Source organism: Electrona antarctica (genome assembly GCF_951216825.1).
Source record: "Electrona antarctica genome assembly, chromosome: 1".
NCBI lineage: Eukaryota > Metazoa > Chordata > Actinopteri > Myctophiformes > Myctophidae > Electrona > Electrona antarctica.
In genome coordinates, this window is record NC_136806.1 from 1741030 (window position 1) to 1758341 (window position 17312).

Sequence of the window (17312 nt, forward strand, 5' to 3'; positions counted from 1 at the left end):
CATATGGTGATACATCACATACATATACATAGAATAGAACACCACATGGTGATACATCACATACAGAGAAATAGAACAATAGAACAACACATGGTGATACATCACATACATAGAAACAGAACAACTAGAACAACACATACATAGACATAGAACAATAGAACAACATATGGTGATACATCACATACATATACATAGAACAATAGAACACCACATGGTGATACATCACATACAGAGAAATAGAACAATAGAACAACACATGGTGATACATCACATACAGATAAATAGAACAATAGAACACATTGTGATACATCACATACAGAGAAACAGAACAACTAGAACAACACATGGTGATACATCACATACATAGACATAGAACAATAGAACAACACATGGTGATACATCACATACAGAGAAATAGAACAATAGAACAACACATGGTGATACATCACATACAGATACATAGAATAGAACAACACATGGTGATACATCACATACATAGAAATAGAACAATAGAACAACATGTGGTGATACATCACATACAGCGAAATAGAACAATAGAACAACACATGTTGATACATCACATACAGAGAAATAGAACAATAGAACAACACGTGATGATACATCACATACAGAGAAATAGAACAACACATGGTGATACATCACATACAGAGAAATAGAACAATAGAACAACACATGGTGATACATCACATACAGAGAAATAGAACAATAGAACAACACATGGTGATACATCACATACAGAGAAATATAACAATAGAACAACACATGGTGATACATCACATACATATAAACAGAACAACTAGAACAACACATGGTGATACATCACATACATAGAAACAGAACAACTAGAACAACACATGGTGATACATCACATACATAGAAACAGAACAACTAGAACAACACATGGTGATACATCACATAGAAACAGAACAACTAGAACAACACATGTTGATATGTCACATACATAGACACAGAACAACTAGAACAACACATGTTGATACATCACATACATAGAAACAGAACAACTAGAACAACACATGGTGATACATCACATACATAGAAACAGAAAAACTAGAACAACACATGGTGATACATCACATACATAGAAACAGAAAAATAGAACAACACATGGTGATACATCACATACATAGAAACAGAACAATATAACAAGGTCAAGGTCAAGGTAAACCTTATTGTCCACAAGGGAAATTTGTCTTGGGCTTTCACCCCAGCTACAGCCACACATAAAACATCAATGACAAACAAAAATACATTACAGAGGAAGACACAACATTACACAATTGCACACATGATGTGGATAATCTAACCTCACACAGTTACCGCTGTTTCAGAGCCTCGTTCAACATCTTAGTTGATGCTGGTACAAACGATTTTTTAAATCTGATGTACTTCCACTTTGGTTCTTTGTATCTTCTCCCAGAGGGCAGAAGTACAAACTCGCCATTTAAAACATGGGTAACATCATTGACGTTTTTTTGAGCCTGTTTTAATGTAGCCTGCTCATAAATAGACTGCAGAGAGGGGAGTTGTCTTACCCCTATGATCTTCCCTGCAGTCTGCACCAATCTGAACAATTTGGACCTCAGTTGCACTGAGAGATTACCGAACCAAACTGTGATGCCAAACCTGACCAGGCTTTCCAAGACTGCTCGATAGAACACTAACATAAATCTTTGGTCAACACCATGAACCCTGAGACGCCGAAGGAAGTGCAGTCTTTGCTGTAGTTTACTACAGAGACTGTCAACATGTGTATTCCAAGTTAGTGAGTTGTCAATACAGATCCCCAAGTATTTGTATGAGGTAACCTGTGAGATGGTCGAGTCATGGATGACCACAGGCCTGTGATCACCAATACTCTTGGGGTCAAACACCATCTCCTGTGTCTTCTTAACGTTAAGAATAAGGTGGTTGTCATCACACCACTTTACAAAGTTCTGTACCTCTAAAAAGTAGTCGGCTACATCCCTATCCTTATCCAGAAGGGCCAAGATGGCAGTGTCATCCGAGAATTTAATGATGTAATTGTTCGGGTTGCCACTTCTACACTCATTTGTATACAGAGTAAAAAGGACAGGTGAGCTCACGCAGCCCTGGGGTGCTCCAGTACTCAGGGTTCTGCGCTCTGACATAGTGCCATTCACACTGACCCTTTGTGTACGTTTAGTTAAGAATGAATGGTACCATCTAATAATAAGAGGATGGACATTAAGGTCCCTCAACTGCTTAATTAAGAGATGTGGCTGTATTGTATTGAATGCTGAGCTGAAATCTACAAGAAGAAGGCGTGCATAGGCTTTGTTATTGTCCAAGTGTTTCAAAAGAAAATAGTCCAAGGTCAAGACTGCGTCCTCTATACCTCTGTTACTCCTATAAGCAAACTGAAAATCATCCAATGAGCAGCCTACCGCTGCCTTCAGCAGACTGATAATGATTTTCTCAAAACATTTCATGACTACTGAAGTCAAAGCGACTGGGCGATAGTCATTATTTTCCTTGCAGCCTGCCTTTTTGGGAACAGGAATTATAATGGAGTCTTTCCAGGTGGACGGAACAGTACATGAGTCCAGTGATTTTTGGTAGATGGGACACCAAGCCTCCGCTAACTCCTGACTGCATGAATGCAGCAGCCGGCCACATATCCCGTCTGGACCTGAAGCCTTCCGGGGACATGTGTGGGAAAACATCCTCTGGACTTCACGTTGATCCACAGTAATTCCCAGATCACTGTGCATGGGTACAGACTCTAGGGCAGCATATTGTTCATACAAGAAGTCAGCTGTTTCAAACCTTGCATAAAAGTTGTTTAGTTCGTTGGCCTTTTCCTTTTCATTTGACACACAAAGGCCCTTCTTAGCTGGAGCCATGTTAGTCATGGCCTTCATAGATTCCCACATTTTTTTGGAATTAGAAGAGGAGCAGTAGGCCTCAAACTTCTCCTTCTCCTTCCGTTTAGCCTCCCTTATTTTATTGTTAATCTCCTTCTGAATATTCTTCATAGTTAACAAATCCCCGCTCTTGAATGCCCTTTGTTTCTTGACTATGCATTCTTTGATTTCCCTTGAGATGAAGGGTTTGTTATTGGGGTACATCGTTATGGTCTTTTTAGTCAACACATTGTCTTTACAGAATTTGATGTACTCCGTCATAGTATCTGTAGCCTCCTCCAGGTCTAGGCTATGGAAGAGGCTCCAGTCAGTGCAACAAAAGCATCCCTTCAATGTTTCGATGCCATCATTGTCCCACACATAAATGGTTTTAACCTGTGGTTTACTGCTCTTAAGCAGTGACTTATATGTGGGAATTAAATGAACAACATTGTGATCTGCATTGGCCAAAGGAGGTTTAGCCTTGGCTATATAGGCGTTCTTAATATTGCCATAGCATTTGTCTAAGATGTTGTTCCCTCTTGTCTTGCAATCAACATACTGCTGAAACCCCGGTAGCACAGATTCAAGTTTGCAATGGTTTACGTCACCCAAGACAAAACACGGTGCTTCGGGGGTGCGTTTCAATTGCCTGTGAACACAGTCAGCTACAGCGGTGGCTGCCCTTGCAGCATTTGCGCTAGGTGCAATGTAAACAGCACACAACACAATGTTACCGAATTTGCGCGGTAAATAAAAGGGTCGCATACTTAGACATAGCAATTTAATGTCCTGGTTACACAACGACTCCCTCACAGTGAATTGGGAACAACACGTGGTGATACATCGTGGTGATACATCACATACAGAGAAATAGAATAGAACAACACATGGTGATACATCACATACAGAGACATAGAACAATAGAACAACACATGGTGATACATCACATACAGAGACATAGAACAATAGAACAACACATGGTGATACATCAAATACAGAGAATAGAACAATAGAACAACACATGGTGATACATCACATACATAGAAACAGAACAACTAGAACAACACATGGTGATACATCACATACATAGAAACAGAACAACTAAAACAACACATGGTGATACATCACATACATAGAAACAGAACAACTAGAACAACACATGGTGATACATCACATAGAAACAGAACAACTAGAACAACACATGTTGATACATCACATACATAGAAACAGAACAACTAGAACACCACATGGTGATACATCACATACATAGAAACAGAAAAACTAGAACAACACATGGTGATACATCACATACATAGAAACAGAACAACTAGAACACATGGTGATACATCACATACATATAAACAGAACAACTAGAACAACACATGGTGATACATCACATACATAGAAACAGAACAACTAGAACAACACATGGTGATACATCACATACATAGAAACAGAACAACTAGAACAACACATGGTGATACATCACATACATAGAAACAGAACAACTAGAACAACACATGTTGATACATCACATACAGATAAATAGAACAACTATAACAACACATGGTAATACATCACATACATAGAAACAGAACAACTAGAACAACACATGGTGAAACATCACATACATAGAAACAGAACAACTAGAACAACACATGGTGAAACATCACATATATAGAGAAACAGAACAACTAGAACAACACATGGTAATACATCACATACATAGAAATAGAACAATAGAACAACACATGGTGATACATCACATTATAGAAATAGAACAACAAGAACAACACATGGTGATACATCACATACAGATAAATAGTAACGCTCAAACCTCTGCATGCAACATGCAACTGCGTGTGTGTGTGTGTGTGTGTGTGTGTGTGTGTGTGTGTGTGTGTGTGTGTGTGTGTGTGTGTGTGTGTGTGTGTGTGTGTGTGTGTGTCTGTGTGTGTGTGTGTGTGTGTGTGTGTGCTTACTCTGTTCAGTGTGTTCAGAGCTGTATCAGCGGCCTGTAGAGCAGGCTCCGCCTTCGCCAGGTCATCCTCACTCTCCTTCTGCTGCTTGGTCACCTCCGATTGGATGGCTGCAACCTGGGCAAATCACAACATAACGATGCCAGATCACATGGCTACAACCTGGACCAATCACACCCTTGCCGAAACCGATACCACCCAAGTCGAAATCTATCTATGTATCTATGAATCTACTTATGAATCTATCTATCTATGAATCTATCTATGAATCTATCTATGAATCTATATATGAATCTATCTATGAAAAGTTCAAAATGAATAGTTCAAAGTGTGTACAAAGTCTATTGAAAATAGCAGATCTAGATCGACTATTTTCAAATGGCCAAAATGTATAGGGTTATAGTGGTTAATGTAAACCACCAAAATTAAAATCGCCAAAGTAACAGTTTTCAAATAATTGGAGTGGAGTAAAAGTACATATTTTGGCTCAGAGATGTAGTGGAGTAGAAGTAAAAGTATTGGAAATTGGAAATACTCAAGTACAAATACCTCACAATTGTACTTAAGTACAGCACTTAAAAGTACCTAGTTACTTTCCAACACTGGGTGAATATTCTGCCAAAACCAACACACCCACCCTCTGCTCCTCTGCGTCAGCCACAGCTCTCTCCTGGTTCAGTTTGTCGGTCTGTTGTCCGATCTTAGCGATCAGAGCCTCCGTGTCCGAGTTCCTCTGCCACAGCTCCACTTCCTGTAGCGCTAGCTTAGCTTTCAGGTCCTCCACCTGGTGGAGACAGAGACATATTACTACTTCCTGTGGCGTTACACTTGTTGGAAATATTGCCTCTCACAATATTTCAAATGCTTCCGTCATACAGTCTGGAGCAACGGAAGCTCTGATCATGAGTAAAATATAAATGCTTCCGTCGTACAGTCTGGAGCAATGGAAGCTCTGATCACGAGTAAAATATAAATGCTTCCGTCGTACAGTCTGGAGCAACGGAAGCTCTGATCACGAGTAAAATATAAATGCTTCCGTCGTACAGTCTGGAGCAACGGAATCTCTGATCACGAGTAAAATATAAATGCTTCCGTTGTACAGTCTGGAGCAACGGAAGCTCTGATCATGAGTAAAATATAAATGCTTCCGTCGTACAGTCTGGAGCAACGGAAGCTCTGATCATGAGTAAAATATAGAGCGGAAGTGAAGCCTCCTCCACACTTCCGTTTCGTCTTTACAGTCGCTCACATTTATCCTAATATAAATATAAATCATCTAAGCATATATAGCTTGTTGCTTTATAGCAGAATATAAAATAATACAAAATAAAAATAAGATAACTGGGATTTCAGGAGGTCTGTGTTGGTATTCAATCAATCAATCAATCAGTCAATCAGTCAATCAGTCAATCAGTCAATCAATCAATCAATCAATCAATCAATCAATCAATCAATCAATCAATCAATCAATCAATCAGTGGTTTCAGGGTTAAAGGTCAGGGGTCACCTACCTGTGAGGCGGTGGTCTGCAGTTTGAGCAGGCCGTTCTCCAGCCGCTCCATCTTATTGGTCAGCTCGGTGCGTTGCGTCGCCAGCAGGTTGCCATACAGCTTCATGAACTCCAGGAAGCTCTTTGGTGTCGTGTAGTTGAAATGTTTCTCGTTCTGCTGGTACTTCACACTGACCTGGCAACAATAATAATAACAGTACAATTATTATTTACCTCATTAAAACACCCCGAACGCCCAGGACGAAGTTCTTTGTCCTTTCTATTAGTAACGCCCGACGCCCAGGACTAAGTATTGTCCAAAAGACGAAGTTTATTGATATGAGAACGGATCGCATGGCTCCACAGCCTGGGAGCGCCTGTTGGGATGTTGCGTAAGAGTGAGACATCATCGAAAAACTCCCTCCCCTTTTTAGCCGACGAAAACGAAAATCTTAAAACGTTCATAACTCGCGATCTAAATCATCCCGTCTAATTATGAAAAAAGATCCTGTGTTAGACGGCGCTAGTCGCGATCGATTTATTCTTACCTCCCATTGTTGTCGATCGACTCTAGAGTGGTGTGGCTATTGTTAGCTGCTACACACACATTCACAACAACATCCGGTCCGTCGGTAAAAGTGGTCCGTGTTTATAAATCGAATGGGCTCTATAATGTAATGGATTGAATAACCCCGGGCAATTAAGTGTTAAAGTGGTATATTCAGTGATTTCACTTAATTCAAATATCACTTTTATTTTTATTTTTTTGATAATCCTCCCTACTGTTAGGCCGTGAGCCAGGACCCCAAATCTGGGGTCATCGGTACCATTGGGCCGACTAAGCCTCATAGTGATTTTTGGGAAGGTATACATGTCTAGAATTAGAAAATATGTGATAGCATTGCAGTGGTGGTAGCTTTCTGTGTGTTATCACTCCGTTTATAACCACATGCCAAAACACAATTTTCAAAATCCGAATGAAGTATTCTACTTCAAACTGATGGTTCTCTCTCATTATTGATCATTTATCTTTGAAGAATGGTTGGGATACAGCTCAGACAATATATTTCTCTGAAAAGTTGTTAAAATTAGCATATCTAGAAATATTGTAATTATCTATTACAGGAGAGACAACATGAGACGTACTTCTGTTTTCATGAAAGATGTAGCACAAAGGTTCCTAACATAAATTCTAAGGAAATGTTTTATGAAATTCAATAACCTAAATATAGTGCAAGTGTACAGTGTAAGTAATGCATAAGATAACTTTCCGTTCACCAATACATACAGTACCTTAATATTACCTTTTAGTCTTCTATCTGTTCAATACTAAACTTTGTTTAGTATTGATTTGTATTTGGGGACATAGAACAATTTTAGCTTGGTTGCCCAAACTGGCAATTTGCATAATCTAAAAAGGCCACTGAGCAGCGAGCAGCTCATTGCATTTTCATACTGTATGTATAGAACTAGAATTTCGCGGGCCTTCGGCCAGCTCATCCTAGCTTGCACACGTCGCCAAGGGGGGCATACTCATGCTGTACTCTTCTGTACTGTACTCTACTGTACTGTACTCTACTGTACTGCTCTACTGTACTCTACTGTACTGTACTCTACTGATCTGCTCTACTGTACTGTACTGCTCTACTGTACTCTACTGTACTGTGCTCCTCTGTACTGTACTGCACTCTACTCTACTCTACTCTACTCTACTCTACTGTACTGTACTGTACTGTACTGTACTGTACTGTACTGTACTGTACTGTACTGTGCTCTACTGTACTCTACTGTACTGTACTGTACTGCACTCTACTGTACTGTACTCTACTGATCTGCTCTACTGTACTGTACTGTACTGCTCTACTGTACTCTACTGTACTGTGCTCCTCTGTACTGTACTGTACTGTACTGTACTCTACTGTACTCTACTGTGCTCTACTGTACTGTACTGTACTGTACTGTACTGTACTGTACTGTACTGTACTGTACTGTACTGTACTGTACTGTACTGTACTGTACTGTACTGTACTGTACTGCACTCTACTGTATGGTACTCTACTGTGCTCTACTGTACTCTACTGTACTGTACTGTACTGTACTGTACTGTACTGTACTGTACTGTACTGTACTGTACTGTACTGTACTGTACTGTACTGTACTGCTCTACTGTACTCTACTGTACTGTGCTCCTCTGTACTGTATGGTACTCTACGCTACTCTACGGTTCTGTACTGTACTGTACTGTACTGTACTGTACTGTACTGTACTGTACTGTACTGTACTGTACTGTACTGTACTGTACTGTACTGTACTGTAAGCGAGTTGCAGTGGTTGTTTTTTAAGGATTTCACTGCGCAAAGAGTGTAGAGTGTCGGTGTGTATAACACCGAGGATGTTAACGGAGGGACGCTCCCGAAAGGGTTAATGCCACTTTTCTGTTGTATAAGTAAGATGCATTCCTGAAGCTATTTTTTAAATATCAGGTCAATTTCACATGTTGAGGTCAGGTCAAGGCTAAATTTGACCTATGGGAGAACAACAAATAGAAACAACTTGATGAGCGTTCATGATTCACTTAAAAAAAACTGTCAAAAACATCACAAGAACTGGTATTTGTAATAATAGTATAAAGGCTCATTCATAGTCTGGATTTTCGGTGGTGAGGTGACCACCGAACTACAACATAATGTCACAAGCCACGGTGAAGAGCAAACCACCGCCACCGCCCCAGCCCTTCTCTGTTTTTACTCACCACCGCTCAACATTATTTCAGCTCCGGTGGTCACCTCACCACCGGAGCGGTGGTCACCACACCACTGGAAATCCAGACTATGAATGAGCCTTAACACACTTTTGCAACTACATTCAATATCTGTAAGCTTCAACTCATAATCAGGATCATAAAATCAACCCACCACATGGCCCTATCCCTCCTGACTGGCAGCATTATCTTTCCCAAATCCTGGTCTACCTCATCGTTAAAATCCTCTTTATCAACATTTCTCATTTGTAGCTTGAACATTTCATCAGGTGTCAGATCACCCTTAGCAAAATGTGGATGTCCCATCCAAATTGTGTGACATCAGCCAAATTAACTTTCAAGTTGAGCTTGGTGGTCTGCCACATTCCACTTGGATATGAGGTTGCACAGGACTGTCCCATTCTAATGCTCTGTACTTTATACTATAGGTCCACCCGATACACCCCAATACACCAACAAGACAAGCACATCAGTTTATTCACTGAGCATGCGTATCACCCTGCATCAGGGACATAATGATGCCTGCCTCATCATGGCCAAATACAGTATCCATCATCATCATCATTACAAGGACCACGGCAGTGCTTCTTTCCTCTATTCAACAATAGAACATCACTTTGGGTTTGGTATGGACACCATCTTGGATTTGGCAATACATAATTAACTGATGATAATTTCACTTTCACTGATTCAGCCACATTCCTTTAGCCCTAAAACCCCAAATAATGATTAATTAGTACTAGTTTTATATAGCCATTTTAAGCTCCTGGCAGCCATATTGGATTCCATCTCGAAAATGGCGCCTTTCCGGAACATATGTATATATTCCTAGATTTTCAGTATATTCTTAAGCATTCCTAGAGGTACCAGAACCAATTGGAAAAACCTTTTCTATCATTTATTTTGGCGGTGTATTACTATATGTTTTTCATATTGACCATGTAATTTTCGCCTAATGTTATAAAATAAAATGCATGATAGCACTGATAAAGCTACCACTGGTGCAATGCTATCACATATTTTCTAACTCTAGACATGTATACCTTCACAAAAATCACTATGAACCTTAGTCGGCCCGATGGTACCGACCAACCTCCCTGGCTCACGGTCTATGTAGAGTGTGCTGACCATATAAGGAGTTCCTCCCTGTCCCCAGTTAACCGTTTCCATACATAGGACGTCGCCACATGTTTGATTGATTGATTGAAAATTGTATTAACAGTTTGCAGAATTACAGTACATTTCAAGCACAAACTCAATACAAAGGCTGTTAACTGTGAGTGGACGACCCAATTAAGCATTACACTTGTTTACAACAGGGTCCACCATGTTCAATTCATCAAAACATTTAGAGACGTACAAATAGACACTTCTATATGGACAAAGAACAGTACAGGAATTCATCATAATGGAGGTAAAAAGGGAAAAGAAACATATACAGTGAGGGGAAAGGGGGGGGGGGGGGGGGGGGGCGTTGGGGGGGATTCAGATTTTACGGGGGCCAGTTTCGAATAGCAGCCATCCGTAGGTGCCCTTTGAGAGCGGTTTTGAAGGAGTCAAGGGATTTGCATGTCTTAATGACTGTTGGTAGGGCGTTCCACATTTTGGAATCCTAGGGAATGGAACCGGGATTTGCCTACGACGTCTACATCCTCAATGATACGGGCCGAGGTCACGGCCACACAGCCAACTCAAGGTACGGCCACGGAGCCGACTTGGGGTCCCAACACAACGACAACACAAGAGATGGTCACGGCCACACAGCCAACTCAAGGTACGGCCACGGAGCCGACTTGGGGACCCAACGCAGCTCCTCCAAGGAAAACAAACAAATGAACGGAGCTGAACGTGAATCCCCCCCACCGCCCACCCCTTTTTTCCCTCACTGTATATGTTTTTTTCCCTTTTTACCTCCTTTATGATGAATTCCTGTTCTGTCCTTTGTCTATATAGAAGTGTCTATTTGTACGTCTCTAAATGTTTTTGATGAATTGAACATTGTGGACCCTATTGGAAACAAGTGTAATGCTTAATTGGGTCGTCCACTCACAGTTAACAGCCTTTGTATTGAGTTTGTGCTTTAAATGTACTGTAATTCTGCAAACTGTTAATACATTTTTCAATCAATCAATCAATCAAGATAAGAATATTCTGAATTTTTCCCTTTTTTTTATTTGTCAGTTCGCCTCTCGGCTACCTTATGCTCCGCTCTGTCCCCATGTTAGCTTATCATTGAGTTAGCCGTTAGCGCGGCGGAAAGAATGACTCGTTTATCCTAATCCAGGGCGCTCTCCGTGGTGTTGAACGGATTGATATGCTGGCGCTTCAACCTTAGGTTTTGTTTTTTGGCTAGGTGGCCCAGCCTTCATCCAATCAGAATAGAGAGGGGACTTCCGCCAATCGGGCGGGCCTTGGTGTGTGTGCTGTTGGCCTGTCGCGTGTCGTCCCCCCCCCCCCCCCCCCACTGTAGTGCATGTGCACATCTTGTTACCGGGCGGACCGTTTTTTTTTTCAAAACACCCAAATCACTGAATGCTCCTTCAACATCTCATTAGCATAATGTTTACCTCATTAACGTCTCATTAGCATAATGCTTACCTCGTTAACACTGGTGTGTGCATAGGAGATGAACTCGCTGATGGAGGCGCGGATGTGAGGCTGTGATTGGACGAAATAAGTCACATGTTACTACAACAGCAGTACACATTTCATATCGCCACCGTTCCCCAAAACCTTCAAAATGTTTCAAAACATTATTATTGGTATGCAGCCACGCCCGGCAGCCTGGCGAAAACTAGAGTTCTCAACAGGCCCGAAAATTAAGGCCTGGCTCTAACTGGGCCCTCATCGAACCCTGTACACTCAACACACAGCCACCGCTGCCACCCTTAGATAACCATATATGGAGCTGACCTGTTCTTAATTAACCCATTTAGACCTGACGGGGAGGGGGGGGACACGGGGAGGGGGGGGGGGGGGCACGGGGAGGGGGGGGACCTAACATTCTCACGGGAGACAGTTGACTGGCCCTTAAATAGGCTACCCGCTGATATTATTATATCACAACATAATGTTATATATCATTGACCTAAAGGGCGTTATATTATATATATTATTATATATTATATATATTATAACATAATGTTATATATCATTGACCTAAAGGGCGTTATATTATATATATTATTATATATTATATATATTATAACATAATGTTATATATCATTGACCTAAAGGGCGTTATATTATATATATTATTATATATTATATATATTATAACATAATGTTATATATCATTGACCTAAAGGACGTTATATCATATATATTATTATATATTATATATATTATAACATAATGTTATATATCATTGACCTAAATGGCGTTATATTATATATATTATTATATATTATATATATTATAACATAATGTTATATATCATTGACCTAAATGGCGTTATATTAAATATATTATTATATATTATATATATTATAACATAATGTTATATATCATTGACCTAAATGGCCTTATATTATATATATTATTATATATTATATATATTATAACATAATGTTATATATCATTGACCTAAATGGCCTTATATTATATATATTATTATATATTATATATATTATAACATAATGTTATATATCATTGACCTAAATGGCGTTATATTATATATATTATTATATATTATATATAATATTATATATTATATATATTATAACATAATGTTATATATCATTGACCTAAATGGCGTTATATTATATATATTATTATATATTATATATATTATAACATAATGTTATATATCATTGACCTAAATGGCGTTATATTATATATATTATTATATATTATATATATTATAACATAATGTTATATATCATTGACCTAAATGGCGTTATATTATATATATTATTATATATTATATATATTATAACATAATGTTATATATCATTGACCTAAATGGCGTTATATCGGCAATGATAGTATGATTTAAAAAATAAAAAATAATAAGATTGGGATTATGTCTTTTTCAGAAACGATGTGGAAAAGTTAAACATGCAGAGTGACCTTACCTGGGCAACATCATCTTCTGATACTGTTTTGACATGAAATAATAATCCTGTACCTTCACCGTGTGGTGTTTTGTTTCATTAGTGATAACATCTATATACTGTTGATCCCTTATGATCCGCTGCTGCTGTCCGCTGAGCACACGGTAAAGATACCAAGGATTGGACAGTGATGTCACTGTTATGCTATGCAACACGGAAGTAACACAGACTGGAAGCCATTTATAAATCACAGTCAGTGACACGTCCGCTGACGAATCCTTGGTATTCTCATTCGAACGGACAGAGCCGCTGTTTGGCACAGTTTGGCAGGCAAGATGTGTCGTCGTCGTCATTCCCCCCTCCCCCGCACAGAAACACTCTAGTGTTTCATTAGACATATTACCTGCCAGACGAGTACGCAACAATACAAAGGCTGAAAGGCATGCATTTGCATTCCAATGGCCGGGTGATTGAGGGTCGCGCTCTATGCCAACGGCAACTCCGCTGCCCACTAATAGTTCTCAGGTCTGGTGCGTGTCCTCTCATTTTTCTCAGTCGTGTTTTCAAATGGATTTGATACAACGGGAAAACTTGGGATTCCCTTCTCGCGTACCAGTGGCACATGTCCCGCGACATGACCGACGCCGGTCTGCGGACCGGTGGTTGGGAACCCCTGCCTTAGGGGGACACGGGGAGAACATGCACCCTCCACACAGAAAGGCCCTTTCGCCAACCCCGCCTCGGGTATATGGGCACTGATGACGCGGAGGAGAGGACACGCCGCCAGCGCCCACAGCGGGAATCGAACCCATATGGTTATAATTCTTATTACCTCCAGTCCAGGGATCTTGTCTATGAAGGTGGAGCTGACGGACTGCAGAGCAGATTGAGGCCAGGGGTGGAACCAGTTGATGGACGTGCAGTTCACCAGGGCTGGGAACTTACGGGCTCGCGTCCGCAGGGTGAAGCCCACCGGAGAGAAGCACAGCACCACCTGGTGGCGGGACAAGGGGAGAGAGACGATCACGGTGCCGTGTCATTAGTCAGAAGGTTCATTACTATCCCTATCTCTAACCTAAACATAACCGTGTCATTGGTCAGAAGGTTCATTACTATCCCTATCTCTAACCTAAACATAACCGCAAGCACGGGAGCAGTGCATGTTCGCCAACCAGTCCCCGGCTCGGTTGCAGTGTTGATTTCGTCGACTAAAAACTAAGACTAAAACTAAATGGAAACTAAATGAAAACTAAGCTACGATGACTAAAACTATGAGACTAAATATACCAACAATTTCGTCAACAAATACAAACTAGACTAAAATGTCAGGAAGGGACTAGTGGACAAGAGATCCAGTATAAGTCATTTTACACTCGGTTGCATGCTGAAAATAGCCGATCTACAAGCTCCGAGCTTGTACACTCAGAGTTAAATTAACTTTGACTGTACAATATACATTGGGGTCTCAGAGATAGAATTGCCATTCAATGGGGGTCCGTAGACTAAATGCATGTCAAACTGGGGGGTCCTTGAAATGAAACGGGTTGAGAATCACTGCTAGAGCCGTGAAAATCTTCTCTTATATGCATGGGGGGTCCCATGGGGGGTCCCATGGGGGGTCCCTGGCATGTATGTTCAAATGAGGGGGGTCTGCACTAGGGCATTCACTTGTAGTAATTTTTACTAGTTGACTAGTTGCCTAGTTTACTAGTCGACTAGTTGTTAAACTACCTATTAAGTAAAAAAAAAAATACATATTTGTACATTTAAAAACCGTTTACATTGGTGACTAAAACTATAATCTACCTGATCTAGAGGTCTACAAAATCGGGAAACCCCCGATCTGATCAACTAGTCAACTAGTACCAACAAGGTCGACTAGTGGATTTACTAGTCGACTAGTTGAATAGTCGACTAGTTGCTTAACCCATTTTGGGCGGGAACCCCTTTTGGTGTTCTAAGCATTATGTTACACTGTAGCTATTGAAAAATAGAAGATCTACAAGCTCATAGCTTGTAGGTCTGCTATTGTTTTTAAATCGTCAAAATGCGGCACAAATCTTTGAATATATATTATTTCAGAGCGAACGTTTCTAACTCAAATCTTTGCTTATGGGGGGGTCCCTGGAACAACATATTTTCAGATGTGGGGGTCGGCGGGGCAGATACATATATTTTTTGGGGTCCTTGACATGAAATATTGAGCACCTCTGATACAGAAACATGAGGTATTTCAGAAAACTGTCAGGATTTAGAAGACATTTTTTAAATTTTGACGTCTGGCCTAAATGGTTTAAAGCCCTAGTCTGCGGCGGGGCTAATGAGTGTCATTTTGGGGGTCCTTGGACAACATGACCCCCACGGTGACCCCCACGGTGACCTCTGCTCCGTCCAGACCCCCCGGTGACCCCCACGGTGACCCCTGCTCCGTCCAGACCCCCCGGTGACCCCCACGGTGACCCCTGCTCCGTCCAGACCCCCACGGTGACCCCCACGGTGACCTCTGCTCCGTCCAGACCCCCACGGTGACCCCCACGGTGACCCCTGCTCCGTCCAGACCTTGAGCTGTCGTCGTATCCTCTGGATGAAGAAGGCCCAGCAGCTGTCCTTGGAGTCGTCCTGACCCAACGCTCTGAGCTCCACGCGGACAGACTTCTTGATCATGTCCAGCTCCTCGTCGCTGAACAGGTCCGGGATGTCCCCTGTAGGCAGACATACATCAAAGGGGGCTTCAGTCTCTGCCCTTTTTTATCCGGCTGTAAAACAACTGCTCTCTCCTGACCACGAATGCAGCATCTACTATGTGGTGAAAGAAATGCAAATGCCCTCCTCTCCTTTCCATGCCACTCCATTCCCATAGTCTCCTGAACTTAATAATATAGCATTTTGTGTTGAACTAATTGGTTTAGAAATCCATGTCGTTACACCTGCATCTCCAGTAGATAAAGACTGCTGGGTTGCACCCTGAAAATAGCAGATCTGCAAGCTCACAACGTGTTGCAGCGTCTTCCTGTTACAATGTGCTAGACCTCTGGGAGATGGAGTCTGTCCCCGTTACAATCTGCTAGACCTCTGGGAGATGGAGTCTGTCCCTGTTACAATGTGCTAGACCTCTGGGAGATGGAGTCTGTCCCCGTTACAATGTGCTAGACCTCTGGGAGATGAAGTCTGTCCCTGTTACAATGTGCTAGACCTCTGGGAGATGTAGTCTGTCCCCGTTACAATGTGCTAGACCTCTGGGAGATGGAGTCTGTCCCAGTTACAATGTGCTAGACCTCTGGGAGATGGAGTCTGTCCCTGTTACAATGCCCTATAGACCTCTGGGAGATGGAGTCTGTCCCTGTTACAATGCCCTACAGACCTCTGGGAGATGGAGTCTGTCCCCGTTACAATGTGCTAGACCTCTGGGAGATGGAGTCTGTCCCTGTTACAATGTGCTAGACCTCTGGGAGATGGAGTCTATGCCTGTTACAATGTGCTAGACCTCTGGGAGATGGAGTCTGTGACTGTTACAATGCCCTACAGACCCCTGGGAGATGGAGTCTGTCCCCGTTACAATGCCCTGTAGACCTCTGGGAGATGGAGTCTATCCCTGTTACAATGCCCTGTAGACCACTGGGAGATGGAGTCTGTCCCCGTTACAATGTGCTAGACCTCTGGGAGATGGAGTCTGTCCCCGTTACAATGTGCTAGACCTCTGGGAGATGGAGTCTGTCCCCGTTACAATGCCCTGTAGACCTCTGGGAGATGGAGTCTGCTCCCGTTACAATGCCCTGTAGACCTCTGGGAGATGGAGTCTGCTCCCGTTACAATGTGCTAGACCTCTGGGAGATGGAGTCTGTCCCCGTTACAATGTGCTAGACCTCTGGGAGATGGAGTCTGTCCCCGATACAATGTGCTAGACCTCTGGGAGATGGAGTCTGTCCCCGTTACAATGTGCTAGACCTCTGGGAGATGGAGTCTGTCCCTGTTACAATGTGCTAGACGTCTGGGAGATGGAGTCTGTCCCTGTTACAATGTGCTAGACCTCTGGGAGATGGAGTCTGTCCCTGTTACAATGTGCTAGACCTCTGGGAGATGGAGTCTGTCCCCGTTACAATGTGCTAGACCTCTGGGAGA

At 41.7% G+C, this 17312-nt stretch overlaps 1 protein-coding gene across 1 annotated transcript in view; it reads right to left on the reverse strand.

The window, feature by feature from the left end:
- dnah9l (dynein, axonemal, heavy polypeptide 9 like) overlaps positions 1-17312 on the reverse strand; it is a gene marked incomplete at its 5' end in the record, with an annotated part of 234184 nt that overhangs the window by 56670 nt on the left and 160202 nt on the right. Inside the window, 6 exons of the mRNA XM_079507118.1 lie at positions 4892-5005; positions 5526-5672; positions 6400-6573; positions 11737-11796; positions 14026-14187; positions 15753-15895. Of these exons, the coding sequence (XP_079363244.1) occupies positions 4892-5005; positions 5526-5672; positions 6400-6573; positions 11737-11796; positions 14026-14187; positions 15753-15895 (800 nt within the window). The remainder of the gene's footprint in view (positions 1-4891; positions 5006-5525; positions 5673-6399; positions 6574-11736; positions 11797-14025; positions 14188-15752; positions 15896-17312) is intronic.